Raw genomic sequence first — 26,957 nt, forward strand, 5'->3', positions numbered from 1 at the left:
TGAAAACAGATAGTTTTATATTTTACAATCACAATTTATCCAACCATCCATAAAAAAAATTGTAATCTATATTATGGTACACATCAATCTTACATTTAATTTACGAATTACTGTTTGATTCTCAATTATTTGAAAGAATTGAATTTTTTATAAGTAAATACTGGTATCGTTAATTTCCATACGTTTATTAAAAAAGTACATAATTTTAAATAAATAATTTTACACATCATAGGTCCCAACCTACACATTATGATATGAGTTGGTTGAAAATTGATTAAAATATGGTGATATAATTTTGCAAGGACTTGAATGAATTTTATTCAATTAAAAGATAAAACTGAACCGATTAAAAATGCTTCCCCCAATCGAAATGTGAGGTTCACCTTTCAACTACCACGTCTTTCAGCCGTGAAGAATTATTAAAGGTGCCTCAGTTGGAGCATTTAGACCACTTTTGACTAGAAAATTGACGCTCAAGTTCCTCAAAGTCTCACTCTACATAATACAAAAATACAATCTCACTAAGATAGAAAACTAACTTTAATTCCTATGAAGGTGGTTCACTTCCGAGAAGGAATATATTTTCAAATCAAATCTGGATACCATTATCATTAATAATTACAAAATATCATCCCCTTCAACTCCACCAACTCCACCCACATAAATCCCGTTCAACATTCCCAACCTCTTTAGATTTATTTATTGGTGTTTTTTTTTTTTAAAGAAATTCGAGTCTTTACTGTAACAAGGTAACCAGTACCTCATACATATTTTATTGAAATAACATACATTATTTCAGCTTTCAACCAACCTTTTATAACGTATAAATCACTATGATCATGATGGCTTCCAATTCATTTGGTTTACAGTAGTGAATATTGAGTGTCATGCCTTGAAAGAATCGTATGAAGTCATTGGAATAAAAATTGAAAATAATTATAAACAAATAACTAGTTCCAAAACTTTAAAAATGTTCAAAATTTACGACCAACTAGTTAAAAAAAGTTTTGTAGATAATAGTGGATCAGAGATAATAGTGTATGTACACCTATATTGAATATATTAGTTAGTGATATTCCGTGTTGTTGAGTTATTTTGAATAACTATTTCAATTATTGATGATTGACATCACAAATTACCCAATCCATGATTACTTCTCCGATTCTATCAAACACATATAAAAATGTAAAACCAGTTCAATAAATATTGATATACTGTAGGCCAATATCAATATTTTTGTTTTAATCAACATTCACCTCTAAGATCACAGTATAATCAGTCAGTCATCTACATAAAAAGAAACTTAATAACATATTGAAGTTGTTATAATAAAAATACTATTGATAATCTATATTCAATAACAAATAGTCAACTTTACTGTCAACATAACTATCTAATAATAGCAATAATATACAAAGTACGGTAAGTAATCAATGAGATATTTTCCCTGAATTAAAATGGGGCATTGTGCAAGTTCGTACTTAATTTCTTCGTTAATTCCTAATTTTACTGAAAGTTTCTTGCAGCTGGAAAATATAAACTTGATAATTCGAACATAATCTGAAACCTAACAATACTGATTTGTATTACCATATCAACATTACACTAGCGGGATGGCATAACATTATTTACTGGTAATATTATATTACTAAACTTTTGCATGCTTATTCCTACAATAACATCTTACACACAGTACTCTGTCACAAGACAAACAAAGTCCTGACAAAAGAAAGCAGTAAATCCCTCTAAAGGATGCTACATTTCTATGTAATTTTATTACAACAATAATATTATGTAATGAATGAGTTCAAAAACATGGAAATCAAGTTGACATTATTAATAATATTGTGATCTGTTATTCATATAGATGATTTTATCCATAATCATTATTTATCAAACAATAGATGGAAGAAATGACATAGGTCGTACTTTGTATGTTCAAGGGTTATGGACGCAATTCAAAAAATATATACGGTATCCGAAGTCGTTTACTAGTTCGGTTTAAAATTTAGAGAAAAAAAACGATTCTATTAAAAAACATATAGATGCAGCAAATCTACATTAATACACTGTTACTATACATTCAGGTTCTTGCACAAGGGATTAGTCTATTCTTTTGGTTCAGCCTACCAACATATTTCAGTATCAACTACAAAGCAGTTTCTTGTTTATAATATACATATAAATGGATATTATTCATCTACTATATAAAAAATTGAACTACAGATCAAATAATAATTTTGGGAATGGAAAAAACCATAAATTGCTTACGATATTTTATGAGAAATTTTTACATTTTAATTATTAGCAATCATCGCAGGAGTAAGTCCAAATTAGAAACGTTGACAATACAATCGTGTAAATACGTTTCAACTACCCAAAATAAAATTCACATATATATGACTCAATTTTACATTAATAATAAGTATTTACATACATATCCAATATTTTTCTAATCTACAGGGCAATATAATTTATGGATGATATTTGAGTGGACGCGATTACCGCTCTCCTCTCTTTATAATTTATTCTATTTTAATATTGTACGCGCTATTACAAAACAACAGACACATCATTCTCTACAGTGGAACGAATCTTATATAAAATGGTCATTTCATTTTAGAAATAGAACTGTGCAAACAACTCAACAGAAAACTTAGAATTTTTCATACTATAATACGATTAACCCTAAATTTTTAAATCTAAATTGTACCTGATAATGGTTATAATCTACTTTAGTGACATTCTGTTTTGTATGAATCTCCCCAAAATGCTATTTCAGCAGGAGAGATTTCATTTAGGAGAGATAAAGTAATGCTTTCAATAATTTACATATTTACAGATACCGTGACGTTTTTTAGTCTATTCTATATAATTTTATCGAATATCATACCGTACTTAATCGCAAATGAGTCACTTACAAATAACAATATTAAAAATTCCAATTTGCACTGTGAGTTGATTATAATTTAGTTCTTATAAGCTAAATAACGTTCTTAAATGTATTATCGATAATAATATTTTCAACATATTTATATAAATTGGGCTGACCTAATGCTTGCGTTACAACGCACGAGGAAACTGCAAAAAACCGTTCATTTGTTGAATTTTTAACGATTAATTATACTTCTATTCAACAAATATGTTAATAAGTAATTAATAATAAGTTGATTGACAATTCTCTAAGCACACCAGCGAGTTTTGGAGTTCCTTTTTTAAAATTATTCCCTGGGACGATTTATTTTGAAGCAATCGGTGAAAAAAAATAAATCGTCCATAGCCTGAGAAAAGGCTTTGAAAAATAAATAAATATATACTTTACTGTATATATATATATATCAAAAAAATGTTCTCGATTAAATACTGCAATTATGTTGTGATAGAAAATGTATACGGATTATTCTATTGGTTATTGATCACCAATGGGGCAATTCGTTTGAAAAAGCTGGATTGGGAAAAATTGAACTTCATTTATCTGATTGAATTTAAATACGAGGATAGCGTACAGATATTCATTTATAGGTATTCATTTATAACATTATGATTTTTTGTTTAATCCACTGTGAGATATAATTCCCATTAGAAATATTTCAAGATGTAAAGTGTGAGGGAAATATTCTATTACTACCTATATTCTAAATTTAGAATTTTCTATATTGATGAACAATAGAAATATGTAATGTCTTTCTAATGTAATAGAAGATCCTGGAAGGATTATAAAATTGAAAACAATATTCTCTAAGTGAAAACTTCCAAGATTAAGGTATATGACATTGGAAAATGTGATGAAAGAACAAAAATTAATACCCTGAGTAAAAAGGTTTAAAAATGTCTTTGGTTACGACCGTTACGTGGAAGTATTTATGGGAAATGTTTTTAAATTATGATGGTGACCTTAACATTTCAAGAAGTCGATTGTACTATCACAAATGAATTATTCATGATAATCAAGATTATGAATAATGGAAAGAACATTTGCAGCAGGATTGGCTCAATCTCTATTGAACTGCATAGCACTTTGTTTGGGATGTAGAGCAAAGATCGTCAAATCATTCACTTTCCACTTTTCGAAAGTTACTGGGAAACGCTTCTAAATTGAAATCAAGTGCAATCACTATGATTTTTTCTCTAATGAATAGACAACTATTTATCCTAGTGATATTACAGCACCATTCAATAAACTTAGACCTATTACTATCAAAGGACCAAGACAAACAATTGGGGGTAAAAATGTTCAGCTGACAAAAGGTTGAATTAAAGTAAATTATTATTGAAACAGTTTCAAACAGGGAAAACTCAAGAAACAATAAAGTAGAAGCAACAAAGTATTGTTTATTGTTTTACAATACTAGTTTCAAGTTACAGTGGGTAATGAATTAATAATTACTCTAAAAAAATTATAGATTTCGAGACAGTTTTGAAAGAAAATAGGAATCTTCGTAAATGTACAAAGGGATTTGAAACAAAAGAAAACATTTCAAATGGAATGATAAAAAAAAGTTAAAAATCCAAAACTGGAAGATAGAAACAACAAGAAGAGTAGTATATGATAATAGACACTCAAAAACAAGACTTAAAATATCAAAAAAATAATTGAAAATAAAAACGCTTTCTATATAATACAATCTATTCGCGATAATTTACAATCATACAATGATCCGGAACAAGAGCTACAAGTAATTTGTACATATTCTCTTCAATTTAATCGACTTGTGTTGTTTTATAACACAACAATCGATAAATATGAGCTGATATAAGGGTTGTACGTACAGCATTATACACAAGGAACAGCGTGTGTTTTATATTACAATCTCAGTTACATTTTACAAACGTCAACCTCAACGGGGTCTCCCGTTCGACATCAATTGTAAACTGAGTAAATCAGTTGGTGGGATCACATCTTTCAACCCGACTCATCTCCAGTAACAAACGACAAAACCTGTACACACCATGGGAACGCCTTACAATATATAACCACGACATTGCGATAGCCAACTTAACAATACCAATCGATGGCTATTTTTACAGAACCGATTCTGTTCTGTAGTACAAAGGGCCAGAACAGCCAGAGATTTAAAGAGGGATTTCACTCCCTCCTTACGTTTCTCGTTCCTTCTTCACTTTGAAGTCTTCGCCGAGGATTGTCGCTATTTCGCCCTGCATGAACGCCCAAGGAACACTTGAGTTAGCCAGCGGACATTTCTCGCCACTCGGACAGTAAACCTGCACAGCAAAACACAACAAAATTACATTAGAAAATACTTGACAAAATTGAAACTGAAACACAAACAGATCAACCGTGCATCAAGTCAAAAACTTCATAAGCAAAACCGAAACTCATACACATACAGATAACACGGTTGCAACCGAGCTTTAATTTCTCATTCATCATTAATGTGTTTCATTCAAATTTTCAAATGTCCAGAAGTTTATAAGGTTTTTGGTAGAGGTGCATGATAGCCTATATTGACATATAAAACAATAATAATAGATAGTAGTTGTTGATTCTAATTTCCCAACAACAAAATACAAAGAAATCATTAAAAATTGCAAATTCGTTTGTTACATGGGATGAATTTAGAATGCAATAGTTTTGGGAGCTGATCTGAATTTTAAAAACTCAGAAGGTAAATGGAATATTTCATTTATTCAAATGCTAAGTATATGTAGCATAATTATAAAGAATATGTAATAATTTAGGGGTGGTTGGCAGCATTTAATTTGGAACTTTTGTTTAATGATAATTATTACTTATCTAAACCAATGAAATGGACAAACATACAAATTTATTCAAATAATGAAGAATAATGATTTTGTTGTATTAACCTATCTATTTATAGATTTGAGCATAGTATTCAAATTTTAATAAATAATTGGTTGGCAGAAGTTATTGAAAATAACTAGTATTGACCTAAGACGATTTTTATGTCAATTTGAATGCTTAAATTTCGTGTGATTGAAACTTTATAATGGGATGAAATAGATTATAAATTATTACTTGGCACGCTTTTTTATGTAAATTACTAATAACGTATTCGGACTAGTTCAACGCGCGAAACTTTCTGTCCGAGTAGGTCATATTTAGACTCACTAACATCAGTGAAGAGCATGATTTTTTCATTAGTTGACGTTCTTCAATCACTAACAATACATCCTTGCGTACTTGCTTGAATAAATGAAGCAGCAACTTGAGTAAACATCTCTGTAGATGCTGGTGCAAAGTAGCATTAGTCATAGCTGAGAAGTTGAGTCACATGTGCAGTTTGAGTTGAGAGGCCTCTGGGTTGTCACAGCTCGTTAAAAAAATATTATAGCAGTACTCTTCCACTTTATTCGAGTAGATTATTGTTTCATCGCTTGATTGGAGAGTGTCCAATTAATTTTCTTATTTGCATATTACCGAGTTTTTCGTCTAGAGTGCTGCATTTTTCAATCATGAAACAGCCAACACTTACTCCATTATGCAGCATTCAGCTGTAATAATTGGTACAATCTACTTCAATTTTTTTTATAATATTACAGTAAATTTGAATGTCCGTCTCCTCCAGACTCTGCGAAGTTGAAATTTAAATAATATAGCGCCGGATTACTAGCGAAGAAATTCTACTGCAGTAACAATATTAGTTTCATCATCTTAGTATTGATATATAGAGAAGATTATTGAGTACCAAAGACTAAGCATTCATCCTAGACCTTTATCCTACTTTCAAGCTGTGATAACGATCCTATATAAATCACCGACATACAAATGTTCTATTCTCATAATTTGTTTCTCAGTTTTTTAATACCGTACACTTTAAAGCAGATTTTTGATCTAGTAAAAATGATGGTTGATGAGGTGCAAGATGCAGCATTATGGACTCCCTAAATTGTAGGAAATACAAAACATCCTTGTAATAGTTATAAGAAAAATCCTATTGGGTTTTCTACAATGAAGCTGTCAAATAATCAGACAGTTCATTATGTCCCACCCTTGTACAATAAGAAAATAAGCATTTCTCCAAACTAACAGAAAATCATAGAAGAGGAATAACTGAACTCAAAACATCCTTCAACTTGGAATTAGAAGTGAACAAAACATTGGAAAATCTCAGCAGAAAACCCTATAAAATAAAAATTAACCAATGAGAATCATTTTACAGATGTTTTTATTCAGTAGTTTGATTAGTTTACATGGGATGAAGCATGACTATTGCTGAACTGCATGATTTAATTGATTGTTTTTGGAAACGGTAGTAAAGTGGTTTGGATTTTGATAGCATTTTACGTTTGTAATTTCCTCTATTCGAGAAGGTTGGGATATCAACCATAATTTTGCTAGATGTAATGAGTTATTCGAGTAGTAGGTAGAATAGGTTGGGCAATTGAGCTAGATTTGATGAATTGTATGACATCTAGTGGAGAAATAATTGATAATTAGCTAGAATGAACTTGCCTCAGAGCCAGCTCCCTGGCGCTTGATGCTGTCGCGCGAACAGGGGAAGCAGAACTTGTGATGCGGCACAGACGGGCACTGCACGAAATGGGTGTCCTCCAGCCGCTCCTGGCACAGAGTGCACTTGAGTGTCGTCTGCGGCACGGCCGTTGCAGCCGCACCCGTCGCTCCCGTGGCACCCGTCTGAGGCACGCTGCCTCCGCCTGCTGCCGCCTCCAGAGGCTCACTGCCGCCTCCACCGCTCACCGCTCCGCTGCCTCCGCTCACCGCTCCTCCACCTCCGCCTCCGCCTTCACTCGACGTCACCGTTGTCGAGCTCACGTGGCGGCTTCCGCTCGATCGCCTACCGCTCGATGAACCTACAAAACCAACACAAATTATTGTTAGTTTCGCTAACTTGTATCATAGAATAATTTAAAACAATATGATAAGATCATGAGAGTCTTATAAAACAATCGTAAAATACGTTTTCTCTACTATATTACGTTATTGCAATGAAAGTAAAAACAAGTTACCTTTTTAATATTTCATTAAACTAAAATTGAACTAAACTAACTATTGCATAACATGTTTCAGCAAAGGGGGTAGACTACGTTGTTTTTATTTATATTTCAATAAAAGTGGAAGCCCTAAACAACAAATTCAATTAGAGAAAGAATTGCAATCATCATGCAACCGTTATAGTAATAAGATTTCAATTTTGAAAAACGCAAATAGAAATTTAAAAAAATGGTTGACAATTTCTATTTGTGTTTTTCAAAATTAACATTTTATTACCAAAACAACCAAGATGCAATAAAAAATTGAATTTTTTGAATAGGTTTTTCAGTTTTATTGAAATAGAAATAACATCAAGGTACGCAAATAGTTTTTCATTATGGAAAAATATCACATCACGCACAACACAACTGTAAATTTTAATTTATTTGAGATTGACTTGATACCTAATATGAAGGACTTGCTGGACAGTGGACAGATTCTTAGAGTGTGATCACATTGAATGCGCTGAATGAATGTTGTCAGATCATGCATGAGGCGTAATCAGCAAATTGCCATTGAAACCACCATAGGTGGTGACTCGCATCTAGCTGCTCTCTGAACGCAATCAGCAAGTGCACGGTTCCTATTGCTCTTTCCACATTTTGTTTCTCATTTACGCGATTGGTCAAGCATAATATCATTGCACATATACGCATTCAATGTGATCACACTCTCATGACCAATGCATACTTATAAATACTGAATTTTTGGCTAACCAAGATTTAGCCGAAAAATTTAAATACATTTAATCCAACTGAATCTGCATATTTCTTGTATACAAAAGAATTGATTACAATAGTGAACTTGGTTACTTGGTATACTCAGAGGTCGAACTGTCCTCTCACCTGACGAGTTTGGAGAATGCTGGGACCCCCTTGACGCGGACCGGGGACCCGCTGCAGTTCCCGGGGGACTGCCACCCGTGCTTCGCGGCGATCCGGGCGGGATGTTATCGGCCACCGACATGAGAGCGGCCATTGGCGACTGGCCCTGGTTGGCCCCCCCGTTGCTGGTCCCTGTCTGCTGCTGGTCGGGGGGCGAGCCCGTGCGCGGGCCCAGGGGCGACGCTGCGCCCCCTGCTGTGCCGTTGCTCAACGAAGCACCCGGGTAACCTGAAATATCAAATCATATGTAATATGAAACATGTATTCGATTCATTTTTATGTGATTAACCTAGTTACTTCGATTCTTATACAGTAGATGAGATGTTTATTTCGTAATTTTTTATATTGTATTATTTTCTCTCTTCTGGATTTATTGTATGTAATTTGATTTGTAAATAAAAATTGTTTTGGCAAACTAAAACTGATTTGATTTGAATTAAGAGACTATGAGTCCATGTTACTATTGAATAGGATAGAACAGAATGACTGACTTTATTGTTATAAAAATAAGTAACAAAATAATAGTTAAATTGTATCAAAATAAAATTTTTTACCCCGATACTGGATGCGATAAAATGTATCATTCTTATTATTGTAATATTTTAGTCATTCTTAATAACTTTCTAATGTATTTATTGTGATGGATTGAAAAATAATGTCGCATTTTGTTAACAATAAAATAAATGGATTGTGAATAGGCTAAGCTTCTGATTCAATCAGTTTAATTATTTAATTCATTTATTTGTCATAGTTGATGAAACATACCAAATTGGCAATAGTCATACATAACAATTACTATACTAGGATCTGCTTTAGATATTTGATTGATATTGAAATACCAAATCTTGTATGCATGAAATGTATGAATGATCATTTTACTTTATCTACAGTATTTCTATTATGTGATATTTTTGTAAGTTATTTGTCTTTCGGTATAGATTATATAATACCGTACTTTATTTTTATATTTCAAGATTTCTAATATCTTTGAGATTGTAAATGTAATTTTTATTTAATTGATACATTTAATTCCAAGGTTCTACTTCGTTTATTGTTTGTTGGACTTTCGTAATCACTACATGTCCACAATTAAATCTTTTGCTCGTAGTACTGCACCTTAGAAATGATTAAGTAACCCACATAATTATTGACATCAGGGCACCGAGCTTCACTCTTTATTTATTTATTGACTTATGATAAACCGAACACAATTGTTTTAAATGATTAGGGAAGGACTAGCAGGCACAGCCCAAAACTGTTTCTTCTCGAATTTTTATTTATGTACACTATAAATAGTCCAGAAAGTAGGTTATGTTCCATACACTTGAATTCAGGTTCAATTTTCTGTTCAAACATTTAAAAACCAAAAAGTTCTAATTTAGATTATTTTCAAACCAAATTGAATAACAAAATAACACTAACTAATAACTTAATATTGTCAAATAATGATCAACTTTGAAAATTATGATATACTCTAGTTTAGGAGGATTATCATGTCATGTCAACAAATCAGATTATGATGATCAAGTCGATTAAATTGTTTAGCTCGATAATTCTCGCTGATTGATTATGATTACACAGCTGGAAATAATTATGTCTCTCTCTCCCACACAGGCACACGCATCTTCTGTTATCGAGAGATGACGAAATTATCATCTGTTATGAATGAATTATCCTTTTCATGTCCTTCAGAGAGTTTTCCCAGGGATGAGACCTAGTGCAATCGAATTTTCATATCATAAACCTACTATGTTCCAAATTTCGTAAAAATCGTTAGAGCCGTTTTCGAGATCCGTTGAACATAACCATATAACCAGATATAAAAATATAAACAGATATACAGAAATTGCTCGCTTAATATAATAGGATATAATATTTTTGTTCTCTATGTTCATACTTTTAGGCCATACGAATTGTACCTGATTTATTTTAGGTATTTTGAAAGAATATCTATATAAATGAAAATTGAGCCTCAAATTTTGACTTTGAATGTTTATATGTTGCGCATTTACGGCGAAACGCGGTAATAGATTTTCATGAAATTTGACAGGTATGATCCTTTTTTAATTGCGCGTAGACAAGGTATATACAAGGTTTTTGGAAATTTTGCATTTCAAGGATAATATAAAAGGAAAAAGAAGCCTCCTTCATACGCCAATATTAGAGTCAAAATCAGACTATAGAAATTATTCATCATAAATCAGCTGACAAGTATAAGCTGACACACAGATGTGTGGAGAAGCCAGTCTATTGCTGTATTTCCATAAGGTCTATAGTTTGTTTCAATCAGGTACTTGTGGATGAGAATCAATACTGCGTGAGGTCTACTGTTTACAGAACTACTAGTTTATTGATAAACAGAACACAATTCTCTAAAATGATCGTGTTTATATTTCACAGCTGGCTATATGTCATCTTATGAATTTCGGGGATGCGATACTTTGATTTTTCACATACTCACTCGCTCACTCACTTTTTTACTATCCACAGCTGTTTCAGCCAAGGATGAATTATCCTTTTAATATCGTTCAGCGAGTGGTTACGTCCGATGAGCGATTTTGGGGGTTAGCAGTCCGCTGAGCGATCCATTGTTCAGAATAACAATGAGGATAGGCAGACGCTATGAATGGGAGGCCTTGGGTGGTGTCATTAATCATCAGGGACAGTGACAGAGGCAGGCCACAAGCGTATGTGTATAGGTACTCGCAATACGATATTATATTGATGATGATTGAATCAGTACTCAGTACCTACCATCTTCCATAAAAAGGAATCAGTAATAATATTGTCTAGCAAAGATCGAATAGATTTCTGCTTCGAACAGTTCTCATTCATCTTCATTATAGCACACAAATATTTATATATAAAAATTTACAATTCCAACAAGTTCTGTCAATCATCTGTATTTCTTCAAGTGGATGAATAACAATACTGCAAATAGATATAAGGTATAAAGTATCTCACAGATATCAAGAAGATTTAGATCAACTTCACATCTAAAGGAATCTACATTCATAAGCAATCACAAATTTCAATTTTATGCCAATCTACAGTTAAATAAAATCTACAGTTAATCTATAGTTAAAGTTATAGTACAGTAAATAAAAGCAAAATGGCTCCCACATTTTATTCCAAACAGATTCACATAACAGAATAAAATTCGTATTTACGGAAGTTGGTGGGTTTTGAGGTTCTGATTCAATCATTATCATCAATACATCGTATTGCGAGTAAACATACGACACTACCCATTTCACCTTCCTCTGTCACAGTTCCTGATGTTTAATGAGACCCAAGTCCTCCCATTCTTAGCGTTTGCCTATCCTTATTGTTATTTTGAACAATGGATCGCTCAGTGGACTATTTTTTGCTGAATCGCTCATCGGATGACACCCAGCGAGTTTTCCCAAGGATGAGACCTAGTGCGATCGAAATTTTATATCATAAACCTACTATGTTCCAAATTTCGTGAAAATCGTAAGAGCCGTTTTCGAGATCCGTTGAACATAGATAACCAGATATAAATATAAATAACCAGATAAAAAAATACAGAAATCGCTCGCTTAATATAATAGGATAAGAAAATAAAAACTGCTACTACGTCCCGTTTTGGAAAGCCAATTTTCTGACTCCAGCTGTTTAAATTCTAGAACTTAGCAAAATCCTGAGCTCGGAAACCGGCCCTAAGAAAATCCTGTTATCAGAGCCGATATCATGAAAATACCGGTATTTAAATTATAACTGGGCATAAGAATGATTTTCTGAATGTTTTGAAATCATAAATGGAATTTTGGTATTTTATGGCTCATAAATGAATTTGTAATTTAGAATTGAAAGATGATAAAAATACTCCTTTATATGGCCAATGAAGAAAATAATAATATACTACAGAACTATAATCAAGAAGCTGCTTCAATATTCAATCAAAAACACAATATTGCGACGTTCTTTCAAAAATTAAAACTGCATGAAACCGTAAATTTTTATGATCAATGCAGAAGTAGCGTTGAGCGATGTTATGAGCGAAGTAGAGTTTGTTGTCATTAAAATTCCGCTTTCTCATAGCATGGTCGGATTTTCAACGATTGAATTGAATTATTGAAAAACCAAATTAGTATCGTATGGGAATAGCCAATAAAACTATGAATAAGTTGACACGTCAATCCATATTTTCAAGAATGACAAATGAATTACCTATTCAAGTAGTAACGATCTATTGTCTTCTCCAACATGGGTATATTGAAGTAAATGGGAATTAATCATTCTAGAGCCGAACGACGTTGGCTAATCAATCTTACATGCGCAATTAATTTTCAAGGTCGTCTTGAATTGATCAGTGGCGTGGAAAATTCAACGCGATAAAATTTGATACGTCGATTAGTCATTCCTTCACTCATTTGCAATAATTATTGTAGTACCTACCATGAAATATTGCAATTTCATATACCGTAGCATTCCTGTTTTTATTTATTCAATTTATTACAAAACTTTACAACAATAACCATGTACCATAAAGATTCAAATTAATTACAGTATATTTATTCAGATTCCATTTTTCCAATAAACCAGATCTGAGACTGAATGTGGCGTGGAGCTATTGATGGCAGCCATTTTTCCAGGATTGAAACTACTTCTTTGTAGTTAGAGGTTGGAGTTGATAAAAGTTTAGATTGAGTACCCAAGTGGAGAGTTTTCTTGTGTTGAAATGAATTGATAACGGTAACCAAGTGGAGAGTTTTCTTTGAAAAGTTTTTTGAGTTTGATACGAATTGATAAACTGAGTTCTTTCGAAACCACTGTAGCCTGGGAAAGGAAAACTACCTAGCTCCAACACAAATTCAAAAATCCATCCAGTTTGAGCCTTCATCCATCACTACCTGTAGAACAAAGAATAGGTAGGATATTCGCAGTAACCCAAAATCCCACAACGGTAGTATTTGTAAAAACCGGATGAAATGGATGTAGTGTGGGGTGCAGGGAAAACTACGTTTCATGGAATCTTGGTCATAGTAGGCACACTATTCTAAAAATAGCTGCGCTAAACGGACGATTCCATCCTTGGCCGACCAAATACAAAGCGAAGCATTACTACGTAACAGGGCGGAGAAAGGAGGAAGGAGAAGGAGGAAAGAGAGAGAAAGGTGTTTCCTAGAAAGCAACAAAAACGTGGACAACCCACGGTCAATGCTAGCTAGCACAGGACAGAAGAAGACAGAGGAGGATTGTGTCGTCACAGCCTACGCATAGCGTAGAGCGACGGCGGCGCGGCAACGTTGCAGTGTGCGCGTAGCTGCAAAACGCGGCAACGCCGCAAGACGTGACGTAGCAGCTGATGAAGCAGGGGGGAAGGGAAGTGAGCCATCAAGGCCCATGCAACAGCACTTGTACGATTATTGGTGGCTGCGCGGAGCGAGGCCTGCATTCCAAAGCATAGCAGTAGATATTCTATATTGTACTAGAACTACCCAGCATATCATACAGATATAGAATCTCCAATATTTTACTTGATAGCAGCCGAGCAGTGCCGAGCTGTGCCGAAGTGGCGAAGGCCGAGTGACGTCACAGATCGATCCACGTAACCATGGCAACGCGAGGAGGAGGAGGAGGACCCACTTTCTGAAAGTGGCCGAACGCCATTCATATTCACGTCAGCCGAATCAGCAGCCAAGACGTGACTTGTGTACCATGCCACACCACAATGGGGACATAGCGACGACATACCATGGCACTGCTAAAACACTTGTGTATGGTGATGACCAAACATCAGCACTTTCATAATAATACTGATAATCGGTTTACAAGGCTAATAACTACATGTATCTGTGCAAGATGTAACTGATGGTTAGCTATATTAATATAGGAGGATGTGGTGTGTATGACCCACTTCCTTCTAGTTTTCCATGATTTATGAGAATTATTGTGCAGTGATCGAAAATAAGCCGCAAAGGATGTAAGTTATCATTCAGAAGCCAACAGCAGTTGAATATCATCTGACTGGAAATGATTGAATTGATGATAGCATAATTTTAGATAAAAACTTCCGTTATTGGATAAAAATGTTTACTATTCCATTATTTTATGGAATAGTAAAATATACTTTCTGATGCTGGGTTTCACCAAGGTTAAAAGATTACTTTCTAATTATCTAAGGTATTGGGATCAACATTGATCCTGAAACAGTACCTAGCTGATACAACTTAAAGATTGAAATGATCACGATTAATAAGCTACAGCCCATAACTATCAGGTTTCTTGCACTAAACGTTAATACAAACTACACTACAGTGGTTTGAATTATGTAAGTTTAATAGTTTTCCAGAAGACCCAATACATTTTCAAGCATCATTCTCAATATTAATTTTGAATTTACGTAAATATAAACTTCTGTTTTTGAATACTTTGATAACACAAAATTAGATCCTTCACAAAAATATACATTTATTCCTGTTGGTGCTTACATAAGATATATAATTTGAATTTCCATGATGAAACAGATTCCTGTTATGCAATACTACGATTTATCTAACCGCTCAGAACGATCAATGGAACAAATAAAGAAATCATGAATTAAGTAACACCCATTCATCAATTTATAGAGCAAGTGGCACCATAGAATCCCCGTACCTCTTTCGGGTTCAGGTGAGAAGAATTTAGAATACTTGCAAAAAATTCAAAAGGATTCAAAAACCCATCTGAAAAAATAAAGCAAAAAGTTGTTCCTTTCATAATGTAGGTGTCAAAATTTGTGCTTTTTAATATAGGCCTAACAGCTGGGAAGCAAGCAGATAATACAGGTGGTTCCTCAGCAGGAAAACCCCCAAATTTAAGGATGATTGGGGTTTCTATTTTCAGATCTTGCACTGGTTTGCCAGCTGCTTCTTCCTTTATTGTGTCAATGCAGGACTGGAAAGGCGCGAACGAATAAAACGGGAGAAATTGACGATACCAATTATTGCTTACAAAAAATGTATATTATGCTACCTTGCTAAATAGTGTGAATATGTAGCTCCACAGTTTTCTGCTAAAAACTGCTTAATTCTGACCTTGCAGGAAAGCGAGAAGAAAAAGGGAATTTGAGTTACTAATGATAAGTTATATGAAAATTGTTGATGAATATATGACAACACTCTAAGATAGAATAGTTTCATTCAAGAAAGGTAGAGTTCCTCTACAATGCTTATCTGTTCAATAAATTCAAAATTTTCTCCTATACACAGGAAGGATGCAAGAAGAAACATAAGAAGTAAGTATGAGATACAGTTCGAATATTTTATGGAAAAAAGAAGAATTTATTACGAACTGCTAAATTAATAGTGTAGACTGTAGAGCTTCATCTAAACTTGGACAGATGGCGCGGTCATACAGCCAGGCGCCTCCACCAAATATGGAGTGGTAGTAAATAACTCGGTTCGTCCACTTGTCCCATGCTTGATGCCTTGCCACCGCCCCACACAACGGAGCAAAAGAGGCAAGAAGCCCCCTTCTAAACTCTACTACGCCAACAATCCCATACAAATCGACGTCGCTGTGACGTCACACGGCGCTGTTGCCAAGTTGAGCCTTCTCCGACGTTGCAGCATAACCGAGCATCTGAAAGCAAGTTTCCGTCTCTGTTTTCCTTTTATTTCAGTGCAGACATGCGTTTTTTATTGCGTTTCTCACTAACTTGGTCGCCGCGCCACATGGCATGACATTTGCACACGCACACACACACACGCAGCGCCGTGGCGGACATTCACACGCACCTCGTCCAAATATGATTGACTAAGCGTCTAGACAAGAAACGCCCTTCTGACCCCAAATTCTGCGACTTGTTGACGACAGCAACAATCTCTTGTCAAAAACTAGAAAAAATTTTCTGTTGCAATAAATTGCAATTAACCAGTTACATCTGTCTTGTGGCTACAATAATCTTGTAGACAGTCAATTAATTTGCTGAAACTCATCTCATATGCTGGAACTGTAGTTTACAAAATTATTGTATTCTCAATAATGAGTTGAGACTTGAAAGGTACCACCAATAAGATTGGGACGATATGTAGCCTATTGTAACCACTCTTATCATCCGTTGGTCCATGCAACACCAATTGCGAATACAAAAACTAGAGGGTCATGACTCATGATTGTATATGTAAATAAGAAAAGCAGTGTACTCTTGAATTGAATAAAGCCAGTTCTAGTAAACCAAAGAGAACAGAAATAATCTAGATAAATAATGGACAGAATAATCTAGATTATCAATGATAATAATGGTAATCTAGAAATAATCAGATGGTAAAGAAATATAGTTTTCTATAGTGGACAAATTCTCTGTTCAATGATCACTTGTATGGTTGCACTTTGCATACTTTTCCTTTCATGATGAGTGATTTGAAGACTGTGTTGAGAGGTGACATCATTGATGAGATTGAGGGAAGTGAACATGAGTCATCCATTGTCCAATCAGATTGCATCTGACAGTGATTTAGATGATATCCCTACTTCCTACTACTATTCTGGTAGGGTACTGTATTACTGTACACTCTACTCAAAAGTTTACAGTTTCCTCTTTACTGTGTCGACAGCAAATTTATTAGATTATATAGTGCTATTAGAGTATATCGCTATCGACATAGCATATGTGAATTTTCCTCCAGACTTGCTCATCAGAAATCTAAAACTTTACACTCAATAAAGTTATACAAAATAGACTTGCATTTAAATTATGTATCAAGTCGAAAACTGAGTCATCAAAGATGAGTTCAGAGCTTCCAACCTATGAATTTTCATATTGACAAATGGACAAACAAGGTTTCTACTAGTTTTCCGTAGAAGCTCAGAGTTTATACTAAACTTCCTTTACATATTATTATTAAAAATGACAACTTTTTTCTTATTTTTTCGAAATAAGTTCACACCAAGAACTTTTTAATGTCAATAATCGTTTGGAGTGCTGAAATGAGAACCAAAACATTCTCTACTTGGTTATTCGATGGCTATTGACGTTGAAAACAGAAGTAGTATAGATAAGATACTGCGGTTATCTGGTTTCCACGTTTTTCTCATTTCGACAAGGTCGAATAGAGTTCAAAATGGCTTTTAAAGTTTTATTTCACTTCTGATTTACAACACCTTATCTAAAGTGTCAGCTTCTTATCGTCAATCAGTCTACTGTACTTATTTTCGTATGAATACTTCTCCATTCATACTATGCTATGTTCATTATTTACGCAGTTATAGCAAGAGGGTATCATATTATCAATTTCATTCACAAGAGCACCAGTTTTGAAATATGGTGCGGAAAAGATAAGTTCTGAGTTGATAGACCATTCTATTTCAAGTAGTTCTATCTTATCAACGTTATGTTCTCATTCTATTTGAGAATGGATATAAAAATGAAGAGTTATTGATATTCAATACTGCATTGAAATTCGCACTTACAACAGCAAGGACTAAAACTAAAATTTGATAATTCCCCGATGGTCGGAAGACAATCACTTGAATACCAAGATTTGCATGAAACATGCAACAATTTCAACAAAAAATATGGATTTAAAATACTGCTGAAAAACGATTTCAACATTATTACCTAATGTAGTGTTTGACATTAATTCGAAATAATGAATGAATTTCTTCAGTGAATAAAGTAACTTGAAATCTGTCTGAAAATACCGAATTACGACATTTTCATCGCCTGATATCGACTAAAAGTAATGCTGATTGTATCATACAATTAATTTGAAAAGAACAGTTTGCGTTCAACTTCAATGTTCTTATACAATAAATTTTTATTCGAAAAATGAATTCCAGAAAAATTGGTATTTTAAGGACACGTAATCACGAGTAATGGGGAAAAACGCACCTCAAATTAACTCAATTTTCAAAACTCATCTAATAGGTATATTATATTTAGTTATGTATCCCCCTACACATCGATTTTAGGGTAGAGTTTACTACATACATCTGTCCTGGTCCAATAATAATAGCATAGAGCAGCAGATGGATGTGAATGAAATCTAGTAGGGAAGTAATATTGATGAAGAAAGCATGCGGAAGATACAATGACAAAGGGGTAGAATTTATAACAGCTGACTTGATAGGGTGGGTCACAAGCACAACGTTACAACTGAACATCAATTGAGACTCCCGTACAATATAATATATATATATATATCATTCATTTGCCTTGGGATAAAAATATTGTATAATTTTCTATGTAGATGTTTGATGATTAAGTTCAAGAACAAGTTTACTTTTACCGACTTTTAGCACGAAGTTATTATAAATTCAAGTTACTTTATACTCTATTAGTTGTTGATAGAACAATATAAAAATCTTAAAGCACCCTTTATTTTTTAAAAACTTTAAAATATTTCAACAACTAGTTTTGGTGATCACCATCGTCAGGTTATAAAATAAAATTCAATAAATGTTTACTAATTGATACAATATGAAAATTGTGCTTATTTTCATAATTAATTTAAAGTTATGTATATGGTAATAGTTATTAAATTTAAATTTGAAACTAGTTGTTGAAATATTTTAAAGTTTTTAAAAAATAAAGGGTGCTTTAATATTTTTATATTGTTTCATTTAATTTAAAAAGTAGCCCATGTGAATGAAGTGTTTTTATTACTTGTTTATACTTCGTAATTTCGCAGTGCTTACAATATTATGTTTTTTTGTGCAGCAAAATCGATTTGATCATATTATTAATTTCATCTGCAATCTCATTCTTGAATATACGAGTTCTTTTCAAGAATGGACAGTATTAAGACTGTTGGAAATGTATTGTAATGAACATAGTATTTTCTGAGATTACAGAGTATTTATTATTACAAAAATATACGACCATTTACAGAAGCATAACTCAAATATCATTCAATAATTTTGTGCGGTACCGAATCAATGATTTAGTTCAACAATTAAAACTTAATTCATTAAAAATTTGATGAGATAATTTTTTTCCAATAGCCAGCCAATACAATGAATCAATACTTCAACATAAAACCAGAAACGTATTTTAGGAATAAATTCAGTACTACTCAGTACTAAATAGTATTTAGTTGAGTATTTTATTAAAAAAATACCCTATTTTAGTATTTAGTTGAATTATAATTATAATTGAGCAATGGAGTAAAGATTTCTGCAAAGAATAATATATTTTTGCAGCAATGATTGATAGATAAATCGCCTCCAGTATAGAGTTGATAGAATTCTGTGTTCAGAGATCTATGGGAACGAACAGAGCTGTACGGTCCTGTCCTGATATAACTGAATTCATTGTACTATTTCTATCACCGAAAAATGTGTTTTGTTCTGGGTGAATTCCGGGAAACTAAAAGTAAAAGTGGAAGTCTTTTCAATGCTTTTCGAGCCCTCAGTTTTCGTTTATCAATGAACCCAAGAAGTCTGGAACCCAGCATGCATTGTATAGAACGAGCTCGTCTTCACGCTTTTGTACTAAAGAGGACTACAACCCGTTACAGTATTATTAAACTCAGGTAGAGACTCAGCTAACTGAAAATAGAAAAAGAAAGACCCAGAAAAAGAAAGTGTCTAGCTTCCAAAAGAATGCACCAGACTGGATATAAGAATTCTTCACAATATAACAGACTATTCTGTTGGGAGGGACACAAACGATAAAAATTCTCGGAAACAACAGTTGAGACTCGAAATGTAGACACAAATTAAAAAGTAGCCTAGTCTCTCACACAACTATTGGAAGTTTTATAAATCTGGAATTGAAAAATACTATACCTATTTTCTAGAATAGTATAACTTTAAACTTAAAAAGACTTGTACTTGATGAAGTGACAATAATTTAGTACTTCTAAAAATAACAATGTAGTTAATTGAATAGACAAGGACTTTACTAACTTGGTGTGATTTATATGCGATGAAAGAAATCTCCACAGAGATTGAACAAAGATGCGCTGACAGCCGTGAAGAAAAGGATGAAACCGGTTGTGAGTAGTAGAATGAATAACCAAAGAAAATACACGTTATATTACGTAAAGCGGCAACCGGCTGCGGTGCGGTTACAATGGTAGGATGCAGCTGAAACTTCAATGCATCTTTTAAAATGTACGGAGTTGTATGAACATGATAATCTTGAGGTGGAAACTTAATATTAGAAATTTTCAACGTGAAGACTACTGTGCTAATTGATTATTGAACTGGGTCAGTTACTGGCTAATGAAAAAACAATATTAATTGACTGAATAATACAGAGTTTACAAACTGGATAATTCTTCTATGAATATTGAAATACATGATTAAAGAGATATGTGTATTGTTTTGATATAAAAATATAGCGTGCCAAATGAAGCAACTTTCAGTTGAAGAGATCTGTTAAATTTGTGTTCCAGCTATGGATTCTGGGTCTATCATAATAAAGCAACATTTTTTTCCAGAAATTAGTTCATGCAGAGCAATAGTAACTCGATTAGTGAACAGTTCGGCTTCCACATAAACGGAGTTCAACTATGATCCAATATTTTCTAAATTGAAGAACTCAGAATTGAAATAATAGAAGTATTATAAGTACGAATCCCTCACATCCCTACAACCAACAGTTCTTGTTTCCACGCGACAATTAATCGTTGATAAGATGATTTCTTAATCTTCTAGCATCCTCATTTTTCAGATTGCAACTAAGAGTTCTCTCTCTCTCCACTTCACAATCATTCTTCTTTTAGAAATCATCTACTGAGAATTACAACCCTCCAGCTTCCAGTATCCTCATTCTTAACATGCCAGCAGCTTTGAAACTTGCAAGAACAGAAAGTTCTGCAACTGGTAGACAGAAACAGGCGTAGCTCGAAACCGGTTCCCGACGACGGCAGCCACTCGAGAAAAAACGACGAGTCCTAAATCGGAAACGCGGCTAAAACGCAACATCGCAGTACTCCGGTGCACGTAAAAATAGCTGTGACGACGCCGCCGCCACCGATAACCGGTTCCTCTCGTGATGTGAACCTGTTCCCGGTTACCCCGGAACCGGTTACCGCGCCGCGCCCGGCCAACAATTTCACCCGGCAAACGAGAATCCTGAACGGAGCTCGGCCATCCCAACAACCGGATAATAATTAGAAGAACTGTTAAACAGGAACTAGGCACGTGACGATGAGAGGATGGTCTTTCTAGGCGACATGAACAGTCTGTCTGAAGGAAAATAATCAGTTGGGAATTTGTTCGCCTGAAGGAGTCACATGTTAACATTTTTGTCTACTGTATTTGAACGACACACAGTTAACAATGAGATTTATTTGATATTTCAAATTTATTCGAAACCAGTTGACATTTATTTGCCTGAAGGCAAGGAGGTACCAGCTGTGTTAAGATCTTGAATGTATAGTATTATCAGAGACAAGAAATATAGAAATGCTTATGCTTATCCTTTATCTATTGTATTATTTACTTGTCCCAATGATGATTCTAACGACCACAAATTAAATGTGAACCAGTAACTATACTCTTATTGTATTTGTATTTCCACTATCATCCATTCTACATCCTTCTCCTTCACAGTGCAAATGCTGTATACAATAATGTAATCTAACCTACCGTACCAAGAGACATGGACTTAGTTTCACAAAAAATGAATAAATTAGTAACAATCGCTTGCAATTACCTACACTCTAGGTGATTCTGGTTGAATCCATACAATGTCAAGCCCCACACAAAGTTAGAGAAAACATGTGAGTGATGTGACAGTGAAATTTTATATTACATTATTCGTCAAATTTTATTCGTGGTATACAGTGTGCTTTTTAGTGGTGAGGGTTTTACCCAACGATAAATAATAAATACGAAACACTACACTAGAAAACAGAAAGCCCTTCACGATTCGCCCTTGTGTAGTCATGCGCTCTAGAGCACCTCTGACGTCACAATGAGGTCCTGGAGTATTTATATCGATCTTTCATCTGGCTACGTCACAAGAGTGGTTGCCCGCACGCGTACTCATTCTATCACATGTACCAATGATAAATAAACACGCGGTGGCATATTTCAAAAAAGGTTCAAATAGATCAGAGTTGTGCCACAGTATACATAGGTAGTGCATAAATAAACAGTAGGCTATGCTACTACGTGGCAATCTGACAATAGATAAAACTTTACAACGAATCTAAAATAAAATTCAGCTAGGTAAATTATTAGTTGATAAGTGATGTTAATTTCAAAATAATTGGAATACAAATGGATAAATTCTGTAAATAACCTTTGCAATCAAACAATATACTTTGTAAAAATTATAAATAAATAAATATTACTCTAAATAAATATTAAAATGAGATCCAACCAACAGGATTAACAAATCAGGATTAATTAATCTTTTTATATGAAAAATTTATGATTTTAATATCCAAGTTCAAATTTCAAATTAAGATTAGGCTACATCAATGCTCACATTATTCAATTTTTTTGTAGCCTATATTTATAAAAATTAGAATTTTTATTTTAAAATTTGTGATTGTGATAATTTATTTTGTATTATTTAATCTTTTTTGGAATAAAAAATCAGAGTTGTACTGGAGCAAATTAGTTCCTAATGTATTTGTCAGTACAGTATAAAAAAAATGTTCAGTGTTTTATCTTCAAATAATAATGATAGCTAAGGTACTGTTTTAGTTGCAGTGTGTTAGTAATTTTTAACGAAAAGAGAGAATGTTCGTAATAAGTATGTACTCATGTATTGACAGTTACATGGGCAGTATCAATTGGATCGTTACAATTGGCATTATCCCTACATCAACTTACCACATTACAACACCGAGAGATTGGATCGAAATGAATTCAAATTTATCCTTTGTGAGTTGTTCCAAATTTGGATTTTGTTCGATCAAGGATAAGGTTTAGTACCTATTGTATTAAATTATAGGCCTACTCCAAGTTCAGAACCAATTAGAAAATTGAAAAATAGGGTACTTCATTATTTGACGTGTTGCCTACGCATGAAAACCCAGAAGTTATCATAGCCGAGTTAAAATTTCAGTCAATCCAATCCCAATGGCATACATTTAAATCAATTTGCAATGAAAATTTGTACGTAATTGTGAAACGATTGATATCTTACTTCCAAATGAATGTTTTTTCTCCAGATAGATTTTCCAATTCTACAGATACAAAATTCGTTTTCAAAACGGTTTTTTAACTACAGTATACGGTCCTCATTGTAACTTAGTTTTGAAATAATCATTTCCAACTAAATGGTCGGGGATTGTCAATACAAATATTCAGATTAGGATTAATTTGAGAATATTAAATCGGCAAGTAGAGAATAAGAACTCACCATTGGGCTTGAACGAGGTGGCAGTATCGAAAGACGGAGCTCTGATGGGCTGGTGCTTGGGTTCAGTCTTGAAGGCGGCCGCCCTATCGAAGGGCACGGCCAGGCTGACGGCCGGTAGCGACTCGCCGCGGGTCAAGGGGGGGCGATTGGCCCCATGCTCCTCGACGGTCATCATGCGTTTGGCGGGGCCCTCACCGTTGGAGGCTGTCGCATGAGGGTGGTGACCGGGGGTCCCGTGTCCATGACTGTCGTCGTCTTCGGCCGAAGCCGATAGTCCCCGCTTCAGACCGATCGTCTGCTGAGTAAGCGAGTTGGGACGGCTCTGAGGCAGATGGTGTGCGGCGAGGTGGGTTGGCAGGCGGACGGTCGTCCTCGACACCAACGACGTGTCGTGATCTTCCGAGTTTCTGGAGCCTCGCGGAGGAGGTGGTGTTGCGTATTCCGAATGTATTCCTGGACGGGAGTGGTGTAGCGTGGCGTATCCTAGATGCAAAGATGCCCCGGGAGGTGCCGATGCCTGCTGAGATCCCTGACGATGAGCAACCGGTGGAACTCCAACGATCTCCACCCCGTTCTGCTCGGCAGACGTGGAGTTGCCCCTATGAACGGCGGCCGCCTTGTGGCCTTGTGAGCCTCCAGCCACCGATCCGCCACTACGATTCTCCTGGAAGCCGTGAGCTCTCTTCATCTGCCTGGCCGTCTCCAGCACCAGCTCTATCCTATCGGCGCCCTCATAGTTCACACATCCCCTGCAGACCGCCTCTGTGAAGTCGTGCAGCATTGCCCACGGCATCCTGGGCAGATCGCACAGGTAGCAGTGCTGACGTTTGCCCATCTGCATCACCGACATGTTCACCATTTACAACTGCCACTCACACACTTTGTACGCTTTAGCGTACTGCGACAATCAGCGAAAACTACACGACTCAAAACTAATTGAATACGACGATGATAAACACAAACCAACCAAACAACTTCCCGACAAGTAGAAATAGCTCGGTTCTAACATTCCCTCTTCACCCAAAATTAAACGCGTTCACTCTCTACTACCAACACTGTCTGCTAGTATTGCATTACTGTAATAAATTTGAACAATAACAGCACTACAGTAGTCGATTGCAAGGACCTTCTCCTACCAACACACAGCACTGAATTCAAACGAGCACTGGGAAATGAGAATGAGAATGAGAAGCTGAAACCTGAAAACCATCCCACGTCTACGTGTTTGCCAGCGAGGGGATGCGCAGAACAGACACGCTCTGTACAAACCGGCGCAACGCTGCTTGCAAAGTCTGCCGCTAGGTGCCAGCATGCTACGGACCCTTCTCCTTCCAACCTTCTCTATTTCCCGCTATCTTTCCCCGACTCTAATCCCCATTTCGCATTTCCCATCATTCCACATGAATGAGTACCTTGAACTTTATTACTGGAATACGTTTTCATTTTTTTCTTTTGTCGAATGGCATTAAAATATAATTGAACGAATTCAGTCTAATTCAACTCATGGGCGTAGAACCTGGGGGGGACGTATATTTATGGTATATGCTGAGTCCCCCAGAAACATTTATTAAAGATTCAAATTATGGCTGGTAATCAAAAAAAACAATAGAACTAAGTCTGTTTTATTATGCTGTTTTTTTTTTGTAAATAATTTTCATTTAGTAAAACTTAATACTATCAACTCAGAATTTTATTTATTTTCCCATTAATTTACCACTGCCGAATAAGAGGATTTAGAACAGTTTTGAAGTAAAATATGCCATTTTAAACCAACACCATTTTAATAAGCTATTTATCAAAAGAAACTTTGCTGGGGGCACCCCCTAGACACCAATCCCTCCCAATGTCAAACAGCAATCTACGCCAATGATTTAACTTAATAATAACATAATAAGGTATAAAATCTAGAAGTCACTTGAAAATATAAATCACACAGAACACAACAAAAACGATTGAAAGGTTTGAAATAGTTTTGGTATACTCTCAAAATTTATTGATACTGAGGGATAATATGTTGTCCTTTTTTATTATCTTTATAATTGGGGAAAGAGCCCTCAATTTTCTTTATTTACACCTCAATTCTTTATTACTCTCACTAACAATATTATTGTCCCAATCAAATTATTCAATCACTATTTTAAAATGAATTGCAATGGATTATATATAAGGGTTTGTAATTCTCATTTTAATCTATATAATATTCATTAATTGAATTATCAATGTAGAGAGTATGATATAATTTTCATTTAAAGGAAGCTTGTCATTTCAAACTTAGCAAACTTGTTCTTCAGTTCACTTATCAGCCTACTCGGCACCTGATTTCTGATAGCTCATTGCAAATTGTGAAAGCCGATAACATGTAGCTGATTGGGTGATTGGAAAAGGCAATATTCTATCAATGATTGGATCCGGTTTTCCTCCACGTAGTCAATAGCTAACAGGTCTGCTACGCTATCAGACGCGGAGGCAGATGTCTGCTTGCAAAAAATGCAGCTGCTTCTACTGCTGTTTTGTTGCTCAATTTATGCGTCAAACAATTTAGAGTTTGAAGCCACCAGCAGAAACTGGTAGCACAGTTATAATTATTTTGGTTGGTGAATATTACAGTATTTTGTGAAAATATAATCTACTAGTTCACAGAGGAATTTTTTTCAACAGATCTTTGCTTCCAGCTAAATAGAGATGCAAATAATTATTTAGGGAACGCATATCAGGAAATAATGTTTATAAAATTATACTGTAGATTGATAACTCAATGCTCTTATCTCTAATCAACCTTTCCTTTGGTAGATTCCTTATTTCTGCTAAGAAAGTTTGTTCG

The 26,957-nt window shown here is 34.6% G+C and overlaps 2 protein-coding genes across 3 annotated transcripts in view; both read right to left on the reverse strand.

The window, feature by feature from the left end:
• On the reverse strand, window positions 1-25,386 carry LOC111050229 (interferon regulatory factor 2-binding protein 1). The gene is made up of 4 exons (XM_039437823.1): window positions 24,137-25,386; window positions 8,821-9,087; window positions 7,436-7,794; window positions 1-5,223 (listed from the first exon to the last, which is right to left on the reverse strand). Exons 1-4 carry the CDS (start codon window positions 24,993-24,995, stop codon window positions 5,098-5,100), a joined length of 1,611 nt encoding a protein of 536 aa, XP_039293757.1. The 5' UTR covers window positions 24,996-25,386; the 3' UTR covers window positions 1-5,097.
• The window catches only part of LOC111050227 (kinesin-related protein 4), a 152,740-nt gene that overhangs the window by 47,123 nt on the left and 78,660 nt on the right, over window positions 1-26,957 (reverse strand). The gene's annotated exons all lie outside the window — the stretch shown is intronic.

The sequence above is a fragment of the Nilaparvata lugens genome, chromosome 11 (assembly GCF_014356525.2).
Source record: "Nilaparvata lugens isolate BPH chromosome 11, ASM1435652v1, whole genome shotgun sequence".
In the NCBI taxonomy this organism is placed as follows: domain Eukaryota; kingdom Metazoa; phylum Arthropoda; class Insecta; order Hemiptera; family Delphacidae; genus Nilaparvata; species Nilaparvata lugens.